Source organism: Carassius gibelio, chromosome A3 (genome assembly GCF_023724105.1).
Source record: "Carassius gibelio isolate Cgi1373 ecotype wild population from Czech Republic chromosome A3, carGib1.2-hapl.c, whole genome shotgun sequence".
In the NCBI taxonomy this organism is placed as follows: Eukaryota; Metazoa; Chordata; class Actinopteri; order Cypriniformes; family Cyprinidae; genus Carassius; species Carassius gibelio.
Genome location: NC_068373.1, coordinates 24,665,607 through 24,683,743, shown reverse-complemented (window position 1 = coordinate 24,683,743; position 18,137 = coordinate 24,665,607). Strand labels below are relative to the sequence as shown.

At 37.4% G+C, this 18,137-nt stretch overlaps 1 protein-coding gene across 1 annotated transcript; it reads left to right on the top strand.

The window, feature by feature from the left end:
* Positions 1–519: 519 nt before the first annotated feature.
* LOC127953112 (GEM-interacting protein-like) lies at positions 520–16,867 on the top strand. The gene is made up of 21 exons (XM_052552013.1): positions 520–787; positions 2,847–2,943; positions 3,328–3,421; positions 3,582–3,645; positions 5,977–6,102; positions 6,828–6,892; positions 7,521–7,628; positions 7,714–7,794; positions 7,874–8,035; positions 8,381–8,518; positions 8,750–8,934; positions 10,066–10,172; positions 10,260–10,319; positions 10,385–10,474; positions 10,553–10,713; positions 11,830–12,006; positions 12,404–12,541; positions 13,100–13,302; positions 14,145–14,451; positions 15,641–15,743; positions 16,046–16,867. Exons 1-21 carry the CDS (start codon positions 739–741, stop codon positions 16,570–16,572), a joined length of 3,042 nt encoding a protein of 1,013 aa, XP_052407973.1. The 5' UTR covers positions 520–738; the 3' UTR covers positions 16,573–16,867.
* The last annotated feature ends 1,270 nt before the right edge of the window (positions 16,868–18,137 follow it).

The window sequence follows — 18,137 nt, the reverse complement described above, 5'->3', positions numbered from 1 at the left end:
TGTCAAAATGCAAAACCATATGAAACCATCTCCCTGAACTAATGTCCATAGGTGTATATGTGAGTAGAAGAGAGATAATTTTGCTCAAAAGAGTTACTTCACTTCTCTTCCTGTGTCTGAACCACAAGGGGGCAATGTCATCGGGAGGATGCTAAAGCAAGATTTCAGCCTCATTTATTGCTAATTCAAGTCTTTGTATTGCATAAAATTGCATATTTTTTCCTATTACAATTAAAAGCAAGGAACACAATGGAAATAAGCTATTATAGCTTATTTGATGTAAGTGCAGAATAAAATGATGTTTATAGATTAAATAAATGAAGTTTGCAGCTCAAATAAAGTAGTTCCAAATTCAAGAACTTCTGAAAGGCCACAAAGAATCACAAACTAAATAACATTGCAGCAAACGCTGCCACAGATTAGACCGAAATATCTCAGGCCTTAGCAGAAGTCGGGGGTGTTAGGTGTGTCTGAGAGTGATAGTGAGACAAACTTCCTCCTCGTATGATGGTGAAAGAACATTGGCCAACCTTCTCTTTAGAGGAAGAGAAGCGGGGCTGTGAGAGAAGAGAGAGCGGAGTTATCAAAACCCACAGAGTCTTCATGTCCTGTGTCAGTGTTCGGTGAAAGGTGATGATTCTGACCGAGTCTTTTTCAGATGGGGTGGATGGACTAACTGCTGGATGACAACACGTACACGGTCTGTTGTGAGCTGCTGATTCATCAGTAGAGGACTAGATGGAGGAGGCAGAAGAGACTGCACAGTTGAGGCAACCTAAAGTCCAGGGTGAGTTACATCAGACTTTGAGGAGATTCTGTTTTTGTTGTTTGTAGCCAGTCTGGCCTTAGCCTTACTCTGCAGCAGTGTATATCTCACTTTTGTTCTCTTTCTTTGCATGTGTGTGTTCTTGTGTGTTTGTGTTACATGCAATGATCAGTACACTTCCTGTCTTGTTCATTTTGCCTCTGTACAAAGGTTGCATGGCAAGGAAGTTTTCATGTCCGGGACATTTTGACAAATGTTCAAAATTGCCTCATCTTGGGGTGACTTATGACTTCTTTTCATGTTCAAAAATAAATAAATGTAAAAAAAAAAAAAAAAAAAATTAAGTTAATTTTTGACAACCTGTATTGGGAAATAATTTCGTTTATTTTTTATAATTTATTTGTTTTTTATTTTTATTTTTAGAAATTCTCATTAAGTATATAACTGGATTAAGACCAGGATGTGGAAATAAACCTCAATAAGACATCAGTGGGAGGAAATCACATGCACTGGTTTCAAATACTTTCTGATAGATGCAGTGCTTCTTGTTTCAACCACTTTAAGTGTCACATGGGTCACATTTAACATAATCAGTTTGAATTAAGTATCAGAATGAGAATTGAAACAGTCTATATATATATATATCAACTAATAGCATAATGTGTCAACTGACAGCATAACCGCAGTTCACATCCTTGAGATGACGTTGGCATCCGGTGGGTGATTTTTGTTAAACAAAATGGAGATGAAGAGAAAAATTGTATTCCATACAGCTGAATTAAACTCTTCATCAAAACAAGTCCTTATTGTCCCTGTAGCAGAGCATGTTAACAAACCTAGACAGGATGTGGTTGACCTAAATGGAGCATGTCAGAGAAAAAGAGAGAGAGAGAGATTGACTGTGACACTTTCTTTGTTAGTGCAGCATAAGTGTGGCCCATCGCATGTTCAGAGCCATATTTACAGTATTGCAGATGTGCATTCGAGGGTTCAGAGAATTCATGTTAAGTAGAAACTCAAAGAAGCATGTCTAAACTTTAGATAAGCAATTTATGTGTGCTTTTAATAATGAAATAAAATGATTTGTGCAAGGCGATTCAAATATGCTGTTGGCTGGCTCACATTTGCTGCTTTATCTTTATTGATTGTGTCACACAATGTTTGTGCGAGCTTCAGTAGTGTGACTTCCTGTCCTGATGTCAAGCGCGTATTTCACCGAGTCATTTATTGTTTTAACTTTAGTTTTAAGTTCCAGTTCCTGCAAGTGTTCACACAAAAGTAAATGTACTTTAACCACTATCAACAACCTTTATCACGAAGAAGTGTTCATGTTACATATAATTATAATTTCTTTCATAATATCGAAACAACAACAGCAACAAAGAAACTGATATAGTAAAAAGGCAGTTATTAGAAAATGGTTAAAGATCACCTAATTTTAAGGAATGGATAGATATTACACAATGTATATTTGATGGAAGAGCCTTCTTTCTCTTTAAACACCCAGATAAAAGGAAACTGACTGTAATAAACTGACTGATAGTACATTAAACCTATACAATCAGACTTAATTAAATAGCAATTGGTCTGTAAGGTACAGTAGCTCCTTTAAGAATTTATTAGGAAGTTACTACTTGCACCCCATGTTATATTATGTATAATTAAAACACACACACACACATGCACAAAATGAAAATAAAATAATTTAGTTTCTAGGATTAAATGGCATACAATTCTATTTTTGTAACCATTTTAACATGTATGTTTTTGTTTAACTGAAAAAAATGTCAGTCTTGGTCATTGTATGTATTTTCCTTGTATCATCATTGGTAATGATCAAACATAATTTATTAAATGAATATAATTGTATTATGATTATATGCACCACTGGCCAGTGTGCACCACGCTTACATCAATGTGCTTACATCAATGATATGAAAAATGTTCTTAAATAGAAAACTTTTCTATATATATATATATATATATATATATATATATATATATATATATATATATATATATAATCAGATTCTCATTTAGAAAAATCTCATGCAGCATCATGACCATTCTTTTGTTTCAGATGGTGGTACCCAAATCCGGCACTTGGCAGAAACCAAGCGTTACAGTGAGATTTTGCGTGATTTTGATGCTAACTTGGATCTGTCATTAACATGCTCGTACGTAGACCTTTTCACTTTGTCGTGAAATAACAGTCTTAAAAATAAAGGTTCCAAAGTTTTGGGTTGGGCTTTTTTTCTGTCTTTATTTTATTTTATTTTTTTTGAGTGATGAACCATTTTGGTTTCCTCAAAGAACCATGTATCGAAGAGCTCTTTAAAAAAAAAACATTTATTTCTTACTGTGAAGAGCATTTTAATAATCCAAAAAATCTTCACTATAAAGAATGTTGAAGGTTCTTCATGGAACCATAGATGCCAATAAAGAACCTTTATTTTTAAAAGCATAAAAATAGTTTTAATAAATGAAATACCAGCTCTATTTTGGCTCTGTGAGAACGCTTCATTTTTAATATGTTTGTGTGGGTTGATTTGATTTCTCAGGACTGTGGATGAGCTGTTACAAGAAGCAGACTCGCTGTCTTTAACCTACACTTCAGCAGACACCACACTGAACGCTGATCTGGATGATATTACAGTGAGACATGATTGATGAGTTATTGTTCCCACTCTCTTTCTCATATACTCTGCCGTACTGCTATTTCTTAATACTTTTGGGTTCAACAATCTCTCTCAAGAAAATCTTCAGAAGACTCTGTGTGGTTTACGGTGAATATTAAAAGCTGTGTGTTGTTTAGGGTGAAGATGTGGAGTCGCTGAAGATCTGTCATGAGGAGGAGGAAAAAGATGGAGCCGCAACCGGTAATTCTTTTGAAGACCATTCTGTAATGGGTGTTTGTTTGCTGGACACTTGGAAGAGTAATGAGAATTGTGATGTACAGCTTGTTTGCGCCCTCACAAATATTAGAATGAATCGTTGAATGCCGTTGAATGATTCAGCATGGTCTTGTCCATCATTTGGACATGGACAGCAGTGTCTGATCTATCTGAGAGGAGCAAAGCTAGAGTGACTGATCAGGCACGGAAGCATCATGTCACACCACTAAATCTCTCTTCTGCAACCTGCACTGTTTACGTGTTATTAGCCACATGGACTAATTGCCCCTCACTAACAAGATTAGCACCGGACGGTGGTTAGAGAGCAGATTAAAGCGACAGACAGCTGCTCTCTGTTTTTCCACTGATCCATCTCTCTGAAAACTGTAGAGGGATAGGATAGCATGCAACATTCAAACTGTGATCTTTATATAAAACTTGAGTAGAAAGTAATATATGGATATGAATTATAAATTATGAAGAACAGAGTAGTAACCAAAGATGGGATAAGATTATTTTGAATAGGTGATGGCTGTGCTGTTTTGGGTATAGATATTAATCACCCCCCACCCCACTAACACTTTTTTTTTTAAATCATATTTTGTAGCCTGAAATGAAGACGCACAGTTTTTGTTTTATCCAGCTGTATTTACTCACTGCATCTTATAGCATCCAAGTGAAAGATGCCGACAAGTAAAAAAAAAAAAAAAAATCACAGTTGGAAAAAGGTTTACCCTTTTATGTAACAAATGGCACACAAAGCCATTTGACTTACAGCTGTGATCCTTAGCAGTCATTCTGATTGCTCAACATGAAAAGAGCTTTCCTGGAGCATTTCAGTCCTCTGTAGTATAACTGAAGCACACAACCATCTATGGGTGGTAAGGCACTGTCAAAAGATCTCCGGGGTAAAGTTGAGGACAGGCACAAGTCAGGAGATGGACACAAAAAAAAATGTCAAATGCTTTATCAATGCCTAGAAGCACAGAGATGTCTATTATTAAAAATGTCTATTGTTAAAAATTTAATTTAATCATATATCATGTTCCATGAAGATATTTTGTAAATGTCCTACCATAAATCTATCAAAACGTAATTTTTGATTAGTAATATGCATTGCTAAGAACTTCATTTGGACATCTTTCTCAAGTATTTACATGACATCCTCAGATTCCTGATTTTTAAATAGTTGTATCTCGGCCAAATATCGTCCGATCCTAATAAACCATACATCAAAGGAAAGCTTATTTGTATAAATCTCAAGGTCCAGGGTCACATATATTAATTTTAAATTGTTAATTAACAAATGGCTAGGCTGATCAGTGTGTGTGGTTTAATTTTACGAGGAATCATTCATAATTCACCCCAGTATCTCTTTCACATCACCGTAAGGAGATTTTTAAAAAAAATTTTTATATATCAAGGTTATGAGAACTAAATGTTCTTCTATTGCAGTGTCCGAATACTTAAAAAAAAAACATATGTAATTGTTCATACAATATATAACCATTAGAAAAACAAAAAGAGGGATAGAGTGTTAACGAGAGTGTAAAGTGATGATGCGATACTGATTTCTTCACATCAGGAAGTCAACCCCACCCTAATCTAAAGCCCATCACTCTACAGTCTGCTACTGTGCTGGACTATTTCCCCTCCCCTCTGCAGGACAGTAAACATGCACACACACATACACACGCGTTAACATGACAAGACCTTCCTGGTCTTATGGCAGGATAGAAATTTGATAGAGACACTCCAGCACAAATTGGAGGGATGATGAAGAAGATTAATGTTTTGATCAGGTCAGATTTTTAGCATGTAATTGACAGAGAGGAGACAGCAGACAGAGGGAGGGAGGGTGAACTGTCTCGTCTCAGTGAAATCCTCACTACTCACTGCCGAGTCCTAAAGCATTATGGACTTCACTGGGCGAGCTCAGGAGTTTCTTATACACAAATTTTGCATGGAAATAAAATTACCAATCAGGAATATTGTGGTGGAGAGTCGCAGGGATTCGACTTTTTCCCTTGGACTATCATAAATGTGGATTCTGTGCTTGTTTACAACATCTTTAGCAGATAGGACAGTGATGGCTTGCTGCATAGTTTTTAACAATTAAGTTGCTTTTTTTGGCAAAAGTGTTGTGATGGCAGTTTACTGCATCTCAGTGATTTCCAAAGCTTTGCCTTTACAACCTTTGAAGATACAAGAGATTTATCCTGAGGACGAGCCACTGTCAGTCCCAACCGAGCGGGGTTTAGCTTATTAGTGTAAGGCATGCACACGATCCGTTGATGCCGATGTATTCCCCCTCAGCCCAGGATGCCGACCTGACCCTGTGTCGCTGCGAGGGGGGCGTGGAGCTCGCAATGCAGTACGCCAAAATGTGGTGCCGTTATGCCAAAGACCTGCTGACCTGGATGGACAAAAGAATCAGTCTGGGTGAGTGTTTTAAACTTAGTCTTTGATTATGGGAACTTTTGACAAGTCGTTGCTGGAACATCGAGAAACATACGTCCACTAACTGTGTGAAAAATACAATATACTATATGAACAACAACTCTAATGGGATGAAGTAACCTTTAACACGTCATCTCTCACAGCGCCCTCTAGTGGAAGGGTACTGATAGGTTCCTGCAAGTGTTTAATGCCTTTAAACCCAACACCGGTTATTTTTAGGGCCACAACAAGAAAATTAAGAGGTTTCATATGTCAACATAACAAGCCACCAATAACTTGTAGAAGAAATGTTGGATATTTTTACTATAATCTAAAGTATCTTATATGGCCAGAGCAATAAGAAACAGTACTTATGCTCCAAATATGAAAACGAGCCAAGGCCAGGCATCAGTAATAATGAATGAACAGAACAAGGAAAGCATTACATTGCCACTGTAATACATGAGTCAGTGTGGTGTTCATTTCCATTGAGCTGTAATGCTAATGGGTTATGGCCCGATACAGTTATGTCACCTAATATACATTTGTTATGTCAAAGTTATGTCACCTAATATAATATATATTTTGAAACCCCCTGTTCTGTGTCCATCATTGCAGATGCAAACCATTTCTATCGTCCAATCGTATTTACCATTCACCTCTTTCTTCAACCTGATTTAGAGCATTATGTGATAATGAAAATCATATTGTTTTTGTTTTTTTTACAGAGCAAGAGTTTGCAAAGAGTATTATGAGAGCGGCAGATGCGGCCAAATCATGTGTTTCTCAACAGGTAAAAATGTGTGTGGATGACGTGAGTTTCTTCTGCTATTTGTCATTATGGACTTTTAAAACACACGATTCATACACTAACTTTTTTTATTTTGTATTTGTTTTCTACTAACAATATTAAACAGTGTATATACATGTGTGCAGAAGAAATCTGTAGTTTTTTTAAGGATTTTTAACATTGCATAAAATGGAAGTAGTGGTAGATATAACATTTAAATACTATTTTGTTTAAGGAAAGGCACATTTGACACTATTGTCTCTTTGGTAAAAAAAAATAAAAGAAAATAATAATAATAATTATTAAAATTTTAATGGCAATGACACTACAAATAGCAGTCATCCTTAAAAAAATATACACCATTATTTAAATATTATTTCATACACTTATAGAGAAAAACACAAAAGTAGCTAAAATAAATGATGAAGGAATGGCTTCAAGAAAAAAGCAGAAAAAGTTCAAAGGACTTTAATGTGACTTTCACGTAACAAAAAGAGAAAAAATACAATTTCGAAACACCCTTGTATCCCTGAATAAGCAGCTTAAAGTAGCTTTTCTGTTGTCCTGTTGCATGAGGAATATATTGTTCGTCGTCATTCTTAATGGATGTGTTTGGACGCATTTTACACAGGACATGATGCCTCTGCAGAACATCTACACACTGGCGCTGGAACATGATCTGAAAAGCAGCACATCAGCCAAACAAACTGCTGAACTCATTCAACAGCGCTGCTACCAGGTGCTCCATCCATCTGAACAATGCTTACAACAAATGCAAGAAATCTGAAACCGAATAGGTAACTTGTGGGCTATCTATCCCACAGGCTCTCTCGGCCAAGAGGAACGAAATCGACAAGTGGAGACGGGAATTCAAAGAGCAGTGGTCAAAAGAGCAGAAGAGGATGGTCAGTTCATACTGCTGGGTTTGAGGATGTGTGTGTGTTTGCTGGGGTCAGCTTTTCCTGATGATATCATGTGCGTTAGAATGATGCTGTGTCTGCGCTGAAGAGAGCAAGACAGCAATATCTGCAGCGCTGTGAGGAGCTAGAGAAGGCCAAAGCCATGACGGCCAAAGCTGAAGAGGACACGGGGGGTTACAAGACCCTGGACAAGAGAAGGAAGACCAGAGATGACACCCAAGTTAAGGTAATCATGAGTATATGGCTCGTTCTATCATTTCACATCATCACAAAAGTACAAAAACAATAGGCTTTCGCGATATAATTACTGTCTCAGTTTAAATATTACATGCATCTGCTAGTTGCCAAGCTTAAAGGGATAGTTTCCCCAAAAGTGAAAATTCTAACATCATTTACTTGCCCTCATCTTGTACAAACCTGTATGGGATTTTACTTCTGTTAAATACAAAAGACGATATTTTGAAGAACAAAAAAAAATGTGCTGGTCCCCACTGACTTCCACAAAACTATTATAGAAGTTATAAGAAGATATCCACTATGATATTCCTCACTGTGCTTTGCTACTGTGCAGGTTACAGAGTCTGAGCAACTGTACAGGCAGTGTGTGTGTGACGCAAACAACCATCAGAAAGAGCTGGAAAGGGTGAAGCGCAAAATCATAGTCCACATTCGCAAGCTCATCTGTCAGGGAGACACTGTGCTGAAAGAGGTTAGTTCACCTTAATACGAAAAATAATCATCAATATATAAGTCTGCCATATCTAGAAGCCGAAATATTATATATAAATATTATGGATTACACTGTTAAGTAAACACTCAGAATGCTCTAGCAACCACAAAAACAACGTGGCAACTGCACTGTGAAAAACCTTTGTACTGAACATTATTTACATTCATGCATGGATTCTTGATTGAAGTCCCTGTCTTATTCCTCTGTCAGGCAACGGTGAACATGTTTTATTACCAGCGGCAGCAGACTGAGCTGGTTCCTCTGAGCTATCAGAACCTAGAGCTGACCTGCAGGCCGTGTGAACCAGGTGAACCCTACCTGCACTACATCCTGGGGAAGCACCTGGACGAACACCCTCTCCGCAACTTCACATTTCAGGAGTTCAGAAACAAGAGGTGAGGACACACAAGACTTAGAACACACAAGACCTGTAACTTAGAGGTTGCAGGACATCAGTTAAAAAAAATGTATTTATGCATGCATACTTGCAAGTAGGGCTGTGCAAAAAAATCGAATGCGATTTTCATGCACATCTTATCAGTAAAAACGTTCCTTTAATTAGAAGTATTATCTCCAGCACGTGTTTTCAGATCAGGGTTGCCAGGTTTTCACAACAAATCCTGCCCTGTTGCTTCTCAAAACTAGTCCAAAACTAATCGCCATACCAGGAGGTTCCCAGATAAAAAAAATGCTTCCTGGGGTTAAAATATACTTTTTTTTCGGCATGGTTGTCTTGGTAAATTTGCATTTTAGGGGCTAAATATCACGTTATTGGTATTGGGGTTGCTTCAAACCGCGGACGTGAAAAACAATCGCAGACTTGGCAACACTGGTTCAGGTGGAGCCGTAGTCTACCGACAACTGACACAAAATCGTTTTCAAAATCGACAAAGAAACGCCTGCAATTTTAAAATCGATTTTGTGTAGATTGTCAGTGAATTACGGCTCTGTGTAGTAAATGCCAACCAGTGTTGCCAAGTCTGTGGTTGTTTTTCATGTCCGCGGGTCAAAGCGACCCCAATACAAATAGTGTGATATTTAGCCCCTAAAATGCGAACTTTACCAAGGCAACCATGCCATAAAACTTACATTTTAATCCTGGAAAGCAATTTTTTTTATTGGGGAACCTCCTGGAAACACAATTGGGCTAGTTTTGGACTAGTTTTGAGAAGCAACTGTGCAGGATTTGTTGTGAAAACCTGGCAACCCTGATCTTGAACGTGCATGCTGGAGATATACTTCTAATTACAGGAGCGTCTTTACTGATGAGATGTGCATGAAAATCGCATTCGATTTTTTGCACAGCCCTACTTGCAAGTATGTATGAAGGAATGCATAGTTGCATGTATGCATGCAAGTATTGGGAAAAACTTGCCCTCAAAGTTAGTCAAATACCGTATTTTCCGGACTATAAGTCGCACTTTTATTCATATTTTGGCTGGTCCTGCGACTTAAACCACATCATCTGAGTTGGATTTTGGTAGACTATATCCATTAAACAGCTGTTTAACCCTTTAATTTCACAGATCCCCACCAACAGGTCAATGTAAACAAAGCACTCCCCCAAGTTACCAACCAGATGCATATGTGCTACCAGAGGAACTGAAACACAGCAGCAGTTTAGTAGACGGACGTATGTCTCCTCGCATGAAGTTTCTTACGTGTGACTCATCCAGATGTAGTGCACTTGAACATTTTCATGTGATTTGTTGATGTACAGGACGTCCCGGCCACGGCGACAGAGACAGCACCGGAAGTCTTGAATCACTGTCCAGTCCAGGTAGGGAAAATCTCTTATGAACTTCTGAAGTATCTTATGATTAGTAATATGTCTCCTCTCTGAAGCTCATGGGAACCGTAAGCTGCCCAAGGCCTCCTCCACGGGAACCATGTCTTCAGATGATCCTGATGAGAAAGACTCTCTGCAAGAAGCAGGTGTGAGATGCTTGTCATCACTTTCTGCATTTTTATGGCCGACAGTGCGGTTGTTGACTCTTCTTCGTGTGTGTGCAGAGAGCGAAGAGGGTTTGTCTGATAGCAACGGGATGACATGCAAACCACGAAATGCATCACGTGCAGCACTGACCCACAGACTGAAAAAAATGAAGAGCAAGATGGTCAAGTGTAAGCAGTGTGACAATTACATCCTAGTCAACGGGATCGAGTGCGAAGAGGTGAGTGTCAGAAAAGCGTGTGTAGTTACTATACTTACTACAGTATATGTAACTTTACAAGTACATGTCAACTTATTCTAACCCTAACCCTACCATCCTACTAATACTTTATTAGTATTCTGGTGAGAGTAAGTAGATATTTAGGTGCAACGTTAGTTATAGTCAACAGAATCTGTTAAAGGGACCATCAAAATAAAATGAAACTGACAGATGTACCTAAATCCTATTTAACTGGGTAGAAACACTCTTAAGTTTAACTCATTGCATGTAATACAAAATAAAGTTTACAATATACAATAAAAATACTAACTATAAAACATTTTGATTTAGTTATAAATAACTAAACTTGTATCTTTTTAGAAATGAAACTACAGTAAAGTATAGATTAGAATATAGATAGATTTAATACAATAGTAACAATATATTTGGAATTCATTGCTATATACTCATCATTATTTATAATTTTTTTAAAGTGTAAGATTACTAAACAATATTTTTTTGGTTATGGGTAGGGTAGGCAAAAATTAGGATGAATAAAATCAATTCTATTTGAAGCTGAATATGAAATCTTGACGTTTCTACAGAATCATAACCTCAAATAATCTCAGAGCTAATGGCTGGTCTGTTGTGAATGTTTTATACTTTATCCTTAAACACTGTTTTACTGTGAAGAAAATAAATGTGATATCCTGTTGGACTGTGATTGTTATAATACTGCCAGAATTTTTTTTTCCCAATTTTTTTCTTTTTTTTCTTTTTTTTTTTTCAGAATCATGTTTAAGTGGAATATCTTGTAATGCATCACCTTAATGTATTTTCAACTTTTTTTTCGTCTTACACCCAAGTTAAAATGTTTTATATAATAATTTAAAATTCTTTGGATTATGATACTGACCTTAAGTTTACCATGTAAATATATTTGATGCTAACAAACAAACAAACAGAAAATAAATGGGATTTTTACTTGGTGAATCCAAATATTGTGCTCTATTCTTAAGATATTTAACCTCAGTTTATATCTGGTGATGTACTATGGTGAAGTAGCTGGATATGATTACTTATCTCACTGTACACTGGTCAGAACATGGCAGACTGACAGCTGCTCTCTCTTGCCAGTGTGGCCTTGCAGTCCACAGGAAGTGCCTGGAAGTGTGCCAGATGGAGTGTGAACACAGGAGAGGCTTCATCTTTGGGATGGAGCTCTCCCTGCTTCCCAGAGAGATCCAAGACTCCGTGCCCTTCGTTGTCCTGCGCTGCACCGAAGAGATTGAGAGCAGGGCTCTTGGAGTCCAGGTAGAAACTCAGTACATTGATACTATAATGTTGTGAAGAGATGATGGTGCTTCATAAAGTCACAATCAAATGGAAGTAGCAACAGATCTTTTCTTCTGTATTGTTATGTACACAGTTGTATTGTATTGATATGTATAAGATATATATAAAAAAGTAGGATCTTAAATGTAGGACATGACATGAGTCAGTATGGAGGCTTTGGTTAGCTGGAGTTGACTAAGTCGCCTAGTGCTTTAATATCTGTAACGATTTTAAGAGTTGTGTCGTGTGCAGAGCAGTTGAAGTAACTGCATCATACACCCAAGCACCATACCAGCAAAGTCTGCGTGGGCAAAGAAGAATCAAACTTTAAAAAAATGAAATAACCTCAATCTCCTGTCCTTTTCTCTATATCTAGGGAGTTTACAGAATCAGTGGATCCAAACCTCGCGTTCTGAAGTTATGTCAGGCTTTTGAAATCCAGAAAGACCAAGTTGACCTGGGTGACCTCTCACCGCATGACATCACCTCCGTACTCAAGCATTTCTTCAAAGAGGTAAAACACACACACACACACAAAAAAAGTACAACTGAAGTAAAGTAAAACAAAAATCTATTCTCCAGTCATTTTCTCATTTCCTAAAACCAAGGCTGTTGCCATTTCTTGAACATTGAGTGGACCAATATTTATTTATTTTTAAAGCACTAAATAAAAATGAAAGGATTTAAAGAGATTTAAGAGAATAAAGAAAAAGAAGATTGGTTAAAAAAAAAAAAAAATAAATAAAAACTAGTATTGTAAAGTAATCCATTTGAACTTTTTGAACATTTTAAAATACCCACACCTTCACTTTTAATCTAATTCCAATTAACAAATAAGCAAAATAACTTGTCTTGTACAAATGACATGAATCATGTAAATGTTAACCTATATTGTCTGTTATAACAACAAACAGAGTGGTATGTAATGCAGTGCAGCTGGGCAGCATGAAGAATATCACATATTGGGGGGACAATTTGGCCATCCCTTTTTTATGGCCTTTTTTGTATCCCTCAATGTCTATTGTGGATTCAACTGCTTACATGCGTAACACATCATCTTCCTCTTTCACAGCTTCCAGAGCCTTTACTCACCTTTGACCTTTACCATGACTTCATCAATGTGGGTAAGGAGATTCAGAGGCTCAGTGAAAAGGAACATGTTGCCGAGACTGCTGGGATTGTGGAGAGTATTTTGGTCAAACTCAGAGAGCTCATCGGACGACTGCCTTTGTGCAACTACAACACAGTTCAGCACATGATAGCCCACCTGAACAGGTACCATACTGTGTCAAATCACATTACAGTGTTTCCTAAAATTAGCTAAATACTTCATGTGCATCTGAAATCAGCTCATTCTTCAGGAAAACTAGCGAAGATCGTCACCCAGCAAACTTTATTACATTATTATCATTTGCTAAAATGGAAACCATAAATAAAAAAAACAAAAAAAAACGTTTGGGCTAGTTCCCAAAGCAACATTTTTCATTTTTGTTTAGTTTACCTAAAATAACTAAAACTAAAACCAAAATGAAAAATTAATAAACACTATATAGACGTTAAGAAAATGACAAAACACAACAAAATAACTAAAAGTTTAACTAAAATGAAAATGAAAACATAAAATATACAAATAAAAACGAATTCAAAATATGAATAAAAACTATAATAGTATCTCAATGATACTAAAATAACACTAGTTCATCTGCTCGTTATTGTTTTGACAGTATTTCATTTTTTAGATACTATTTAGAATATATTTCAATATGGTATTACTGAGAGCAAATGTAGCAAATTGCCATCTTATTCAGTGTTGTACTATGTTAGGTCAAAAAGAGTATTGAACAAACATGTTCAGATTGGCCTGTATGTACCTATAGATTTGGGTGTAATTGTGTTTGAGTGAGAAAAGAGTTCATGTCATTTATTAGTAGTCACTGAATGCCAGATGTAGTTCCAAAGCAATGGAAAACGAGCCACAGTTTAGCCCACGAAGAATGTTATAGTGCTCACTGTGTGAAGTTTATAAAAAGAGATCTATGTATTGGACAAAGGAATTTAAGTTACCACTCATCTAAATAATGCAGCTCGCTACTAATCTGTCACGATCTTCTCTTCAGGGTTGCAGAACATTTTGAAGACAACAAGATGTCTCCAGGAAACCTGGGCATTGTGTTTGGCCCCACTCTCCTGCGGCCCCTAGTTTCCGGAGACGTGTCGATGATCGCTCTTCTGGAAACCAGCTATCAGGCTCTTCTCGTGGAGTTCATGATCTCACACTATGACCACGTATTTGGTCCCGCAACGAGATCCAGCACGCCTCTGCCTCCGCCTCCCACGGCACCCCTCCCGGACACCCCTCCCAGAGCCTCCTGTTCCTCTCAGGATGCTGGAGCCTCAGCCAAGGAACGTCCACGCTCACTGGAGGTAGGCAATAAGAACTCGACTTCACGCAATCAGCAGCTTCACGCCAAGTCAAATAAACACAGGCTGTGCTTTAAGCTGGCTGTTGTCATGACAAAGCTAAAAGCTCACCTCGGTGGACGTGCCCATGCGGGCGACAGAGTTCATCTTGATCTGCTTGAGCCTCTCTTGCACCGCTTGGCCCTTAATTGTCCCGCCGTGCCCGTGGAAAGGCCTGGAGGGATTAAACGCTTATTCTGTGAAGATTACTTTTGCTTGCCTGTGTGCTTGTGTTAGAGCCTTACCCCTGTTGCACTCTGCTTTAGCTCCTCACCAAATTGTTTACTACAGGAAAGTTTGGAGGATGCTAATAGTTATGCTATTAGACTAGTCTCCCCTATCTGGAGCAGTTTAACCATATAAAGAATTCTCATTAGCAAGAACCAAAACAAAAGTTCGGAAGGTCAAAGGTTTCCACACGTTAAGATAGTTTAGTAGTTTCCTCCGAATAGTTTCTCACAAATACCATAGAACTAAACCAGCATATTTAATTTTACCAACACTGATCAGCAGATGTTTAATAGTATGATACATTTTTATACAAGAATAGTATTGCTATTAAAAAACAACCTGAAAAGTCTTGTCTTACTATTAAACATACGGTACCAACAGTAAAACTTTGTAATATTTGAGTTTAAAATAACTTCTCTATTATTTTTTATTCCTGTGATGCAAAGCTAACTTCTCTATTATGTTTTATTCCTGTGATGCAAAGCTGAATTTTCAGCATAACTGCTGTCTTCAGTGTCACATGATCCTTCAGAAATCATTCTAACATGCTATATTATTACAAGCAATGTTGTAAACAGCTGTGCTGCTTAATACTTTTGTGGAAAGCATGATTTATTTACTAACTGAACAACTGCTAACTGAACAATTCATTTGAAATAGAAATCTTTTGTAACATTATAAGTCACACTTTTTAAATGCATCCTTTCTGGATAAAAGTGACTTAAAAAAAAAAAATCTTACTAACCCCGAAGTCGTTTTTAACGATAATGTAAATCATAAATCTTAATTGAAATTCACTGACGCTTTATTAACAAAATACTACTAAAATATTATAATATAGCGATTTAGAAAATCAAAATGATCCTTCTGCCTTATTGGCTCTGAAGCCAACTTATATTCCAAACTTTTATCATTTTAACAGAATCGCACTATCAAGAGAGATTCAAGTGAGGGTTATATTTCTGACAAGTCATCATCCAATGAAGCAATGGACCAGCTGAGCCCAGAAGCCAATGAGAGAGCAGGTAGGCGGGCTTTAAAAAGACATTGACCTTCAATATCAGCTAGCTGCTTGCGCAAACTATTTGCTCTGTGTTTTTGTGCCTTTGCCAGTCATTTCCTTCCTGTTGTCTTAAGCAAAGCTCTTTCAATCAAACTGTTGACTACTATAAGATGCTCAAATATAGTTTTTGTTCTAAATGTGTGAATAGATTAGAGACATTTTTTAAAACCACTTGATTATAATCTATATATAATCTTTAATTAGAAAAGAGAAACTGGTAAAGATTTGTACTATGATATTGGTTCTGTTCTGTATCTCTTCTAGTCCTGGCTATGAGGGTGACAGCATCTCCTCAGGTGTATTTGGAGCAGGCTGCAGAAAGTCAATTACAAACTCAGTCGAGGGCTCACTTCAGCAGGCAGCCAGTGAAGTACCCCAGACAGGGTTCGGCAGGAGCGCAAATGCGCACAGCAAGCTCTCAGTCACAAGATGAGGATAATTCTGGGAGCAGGGAAGAAGTCGTTTCAAGAAGCACAGACAGCAGTCGCAGCTCCTCTCCTGAGCACCAGACTCCGATGAAAACTCACTGCCGACTACATGAGACCCCCGTCCCACAGAATAAGACTGCATACACCCCTGAGACTCAGACTGCACCTCATGCAGGGGTAAAAAGAACTGAATCGGATGAGGGGGTTAAAGCAGTAGCTTCTGCATTCAAAGAACATGTGGGAGAATTGGGAAAACTAAATACCAACCAATCCAACAACACCCTGGGGGGGAGAGAGCGCCTGATCCGACTGAAGCTAAAGCGCAGTGATTCAGGGAAGGGCGAGCAGCTCCATTTTGTTTGACTGTAATTGAAGCAGAACTGAAATGTTTACTTAATTTCTGGAGTTCCTTAAATTCACTGGAATGCATCCCATGTCGGGCTGTAATATATTTTTAGCATGAACTGCACATTTTTCCTGCTTTCCTGCACATGACATAAATCGCAGTACAGATGGTAGTTTCCATTCTCGCTGGAAATTTGGCACAGATTTACCTGTGTTTATTTGAGATGCATGCAGCCTTTCTTGTATAGATGTCTGATGCTGAATCATGACTCCTTTGGGAAGAATATGTAATATATGGAAACAAAACAAATAAGTGGCTACTTGTTTTTTTTCAGATTCTTCATAACCAAACTGTTTTTAGTATATCTACATTCTTAAACAACAGCACGTCTGTTTCCAGCTTTTTTATATTTGATCAATCGCAATAATAATAGGCTAATTTCATAAGTTTAGCAGATTTAGTCTATGCCATAATATAGAGCTCTACGCTGTAATAACTCTGGAGCGCCACTAAAATGTTAGACTAAATTAAATGATGTTTAACAGATCTTTAGGTTTAAAGTTGGAAATTAGTTAGCCTGATAGTTAAAAATGTCAGTTCTTGCATATCGCCTCCAATGACTGATGTAGGCTAACATGAAATGGGAATTATTATTTCAAACACATCAGGGCCTACTTTATAATGTTATGCACTAACTGTCAATTTACCTGCTCATTATTTGTATTTCATATAAGCCTAACTTTAGCCTAGGGGTTCTCAACTCTGGCCCTCAAAGTCCATTGTCCTGCAGAGTTTAGTTCTAACTCTGATCAAATTCACCTGCCTGTAACTTTCTAGCAATCCTACAGAGCTTGTTCATGTGTATTTGATCAGGGTTGGAGTTAACTCTGCAGGAGAGTGCCTAATAATAGGCATGGAGCCACGATTTGGCCACTAGATGGCAGACGCGATGCGCGTGGACATGGATGCGCGTTCCATTTGATTTCATTAGAACCCTTTAGCTCTTAATTGAGCATAATAATTAGCCTACTTCAAAAATTACCTTAATGTCCATTTTTGGGCATAGTTTTGATAGCAGATAGTAGTATCAAGTAAGTATAGCTCTTGATACGGCTAGGCTACAAATGAATACTTCTGTTATTGCCCAATATTTTTGTGTTAAACATTCGAAAACTTTATGTACTCGTTTACATTATTTAAACTATATACAAACTACAAGTACAAATGACACATTTGAGAATGTACGCGCATTATCCTGAATTTCAACCGCGACTTTACCTTCACATCTTGAACATTCATTTGCTTGTAATTTATAGATCAATATTAGAATATAACGTTCAAAAATATGTCTTTCATCTTGAATCTAATGATCTTTACCTGAAGTCTGAGATTATTATACATAGCATATGATATAGCCTATGGAACTTGCCAATCTATTTGTTTATAACATAATATCATATCAGTCAGAGAATAAGTTTCTCTGAAGTAGAAAGGGCTAGATACTCGGTGCCAGATTCAACAGAACAAATCTACGTTGTAAATTGATTTTTTTTTTTTTTTCATCTTCTTGCACCCCTCCTTG

What these genes read in the sequence shown, in the direction of transcription:
- LOC127953112 (XM_052552013.1), top strand. Translation starts at nt 739, where the DNA reads ATGGAGGAGGCAGAAGAGACTGCACAGTTGAGGCAACCTAAAGTCCAG. An exon ending in AATCATGTGTTTCTCAACAG is followed by an intron (nt 6,893 to 7,520) that starts GTAAAAATGTGT and finishes CATTTTACACAG; the next exon opens with GACATGATGCCTCTGCAGAA. An exon ending in GCAGGGCTCTTGGAGTCCAG is followed by an intron (nt 12,007 to 12,403) that starts GTAGAAACTCAG and finishes CTCTATATCTAG; the next exon opens with GGAGTTTACAGAATCAGTGG.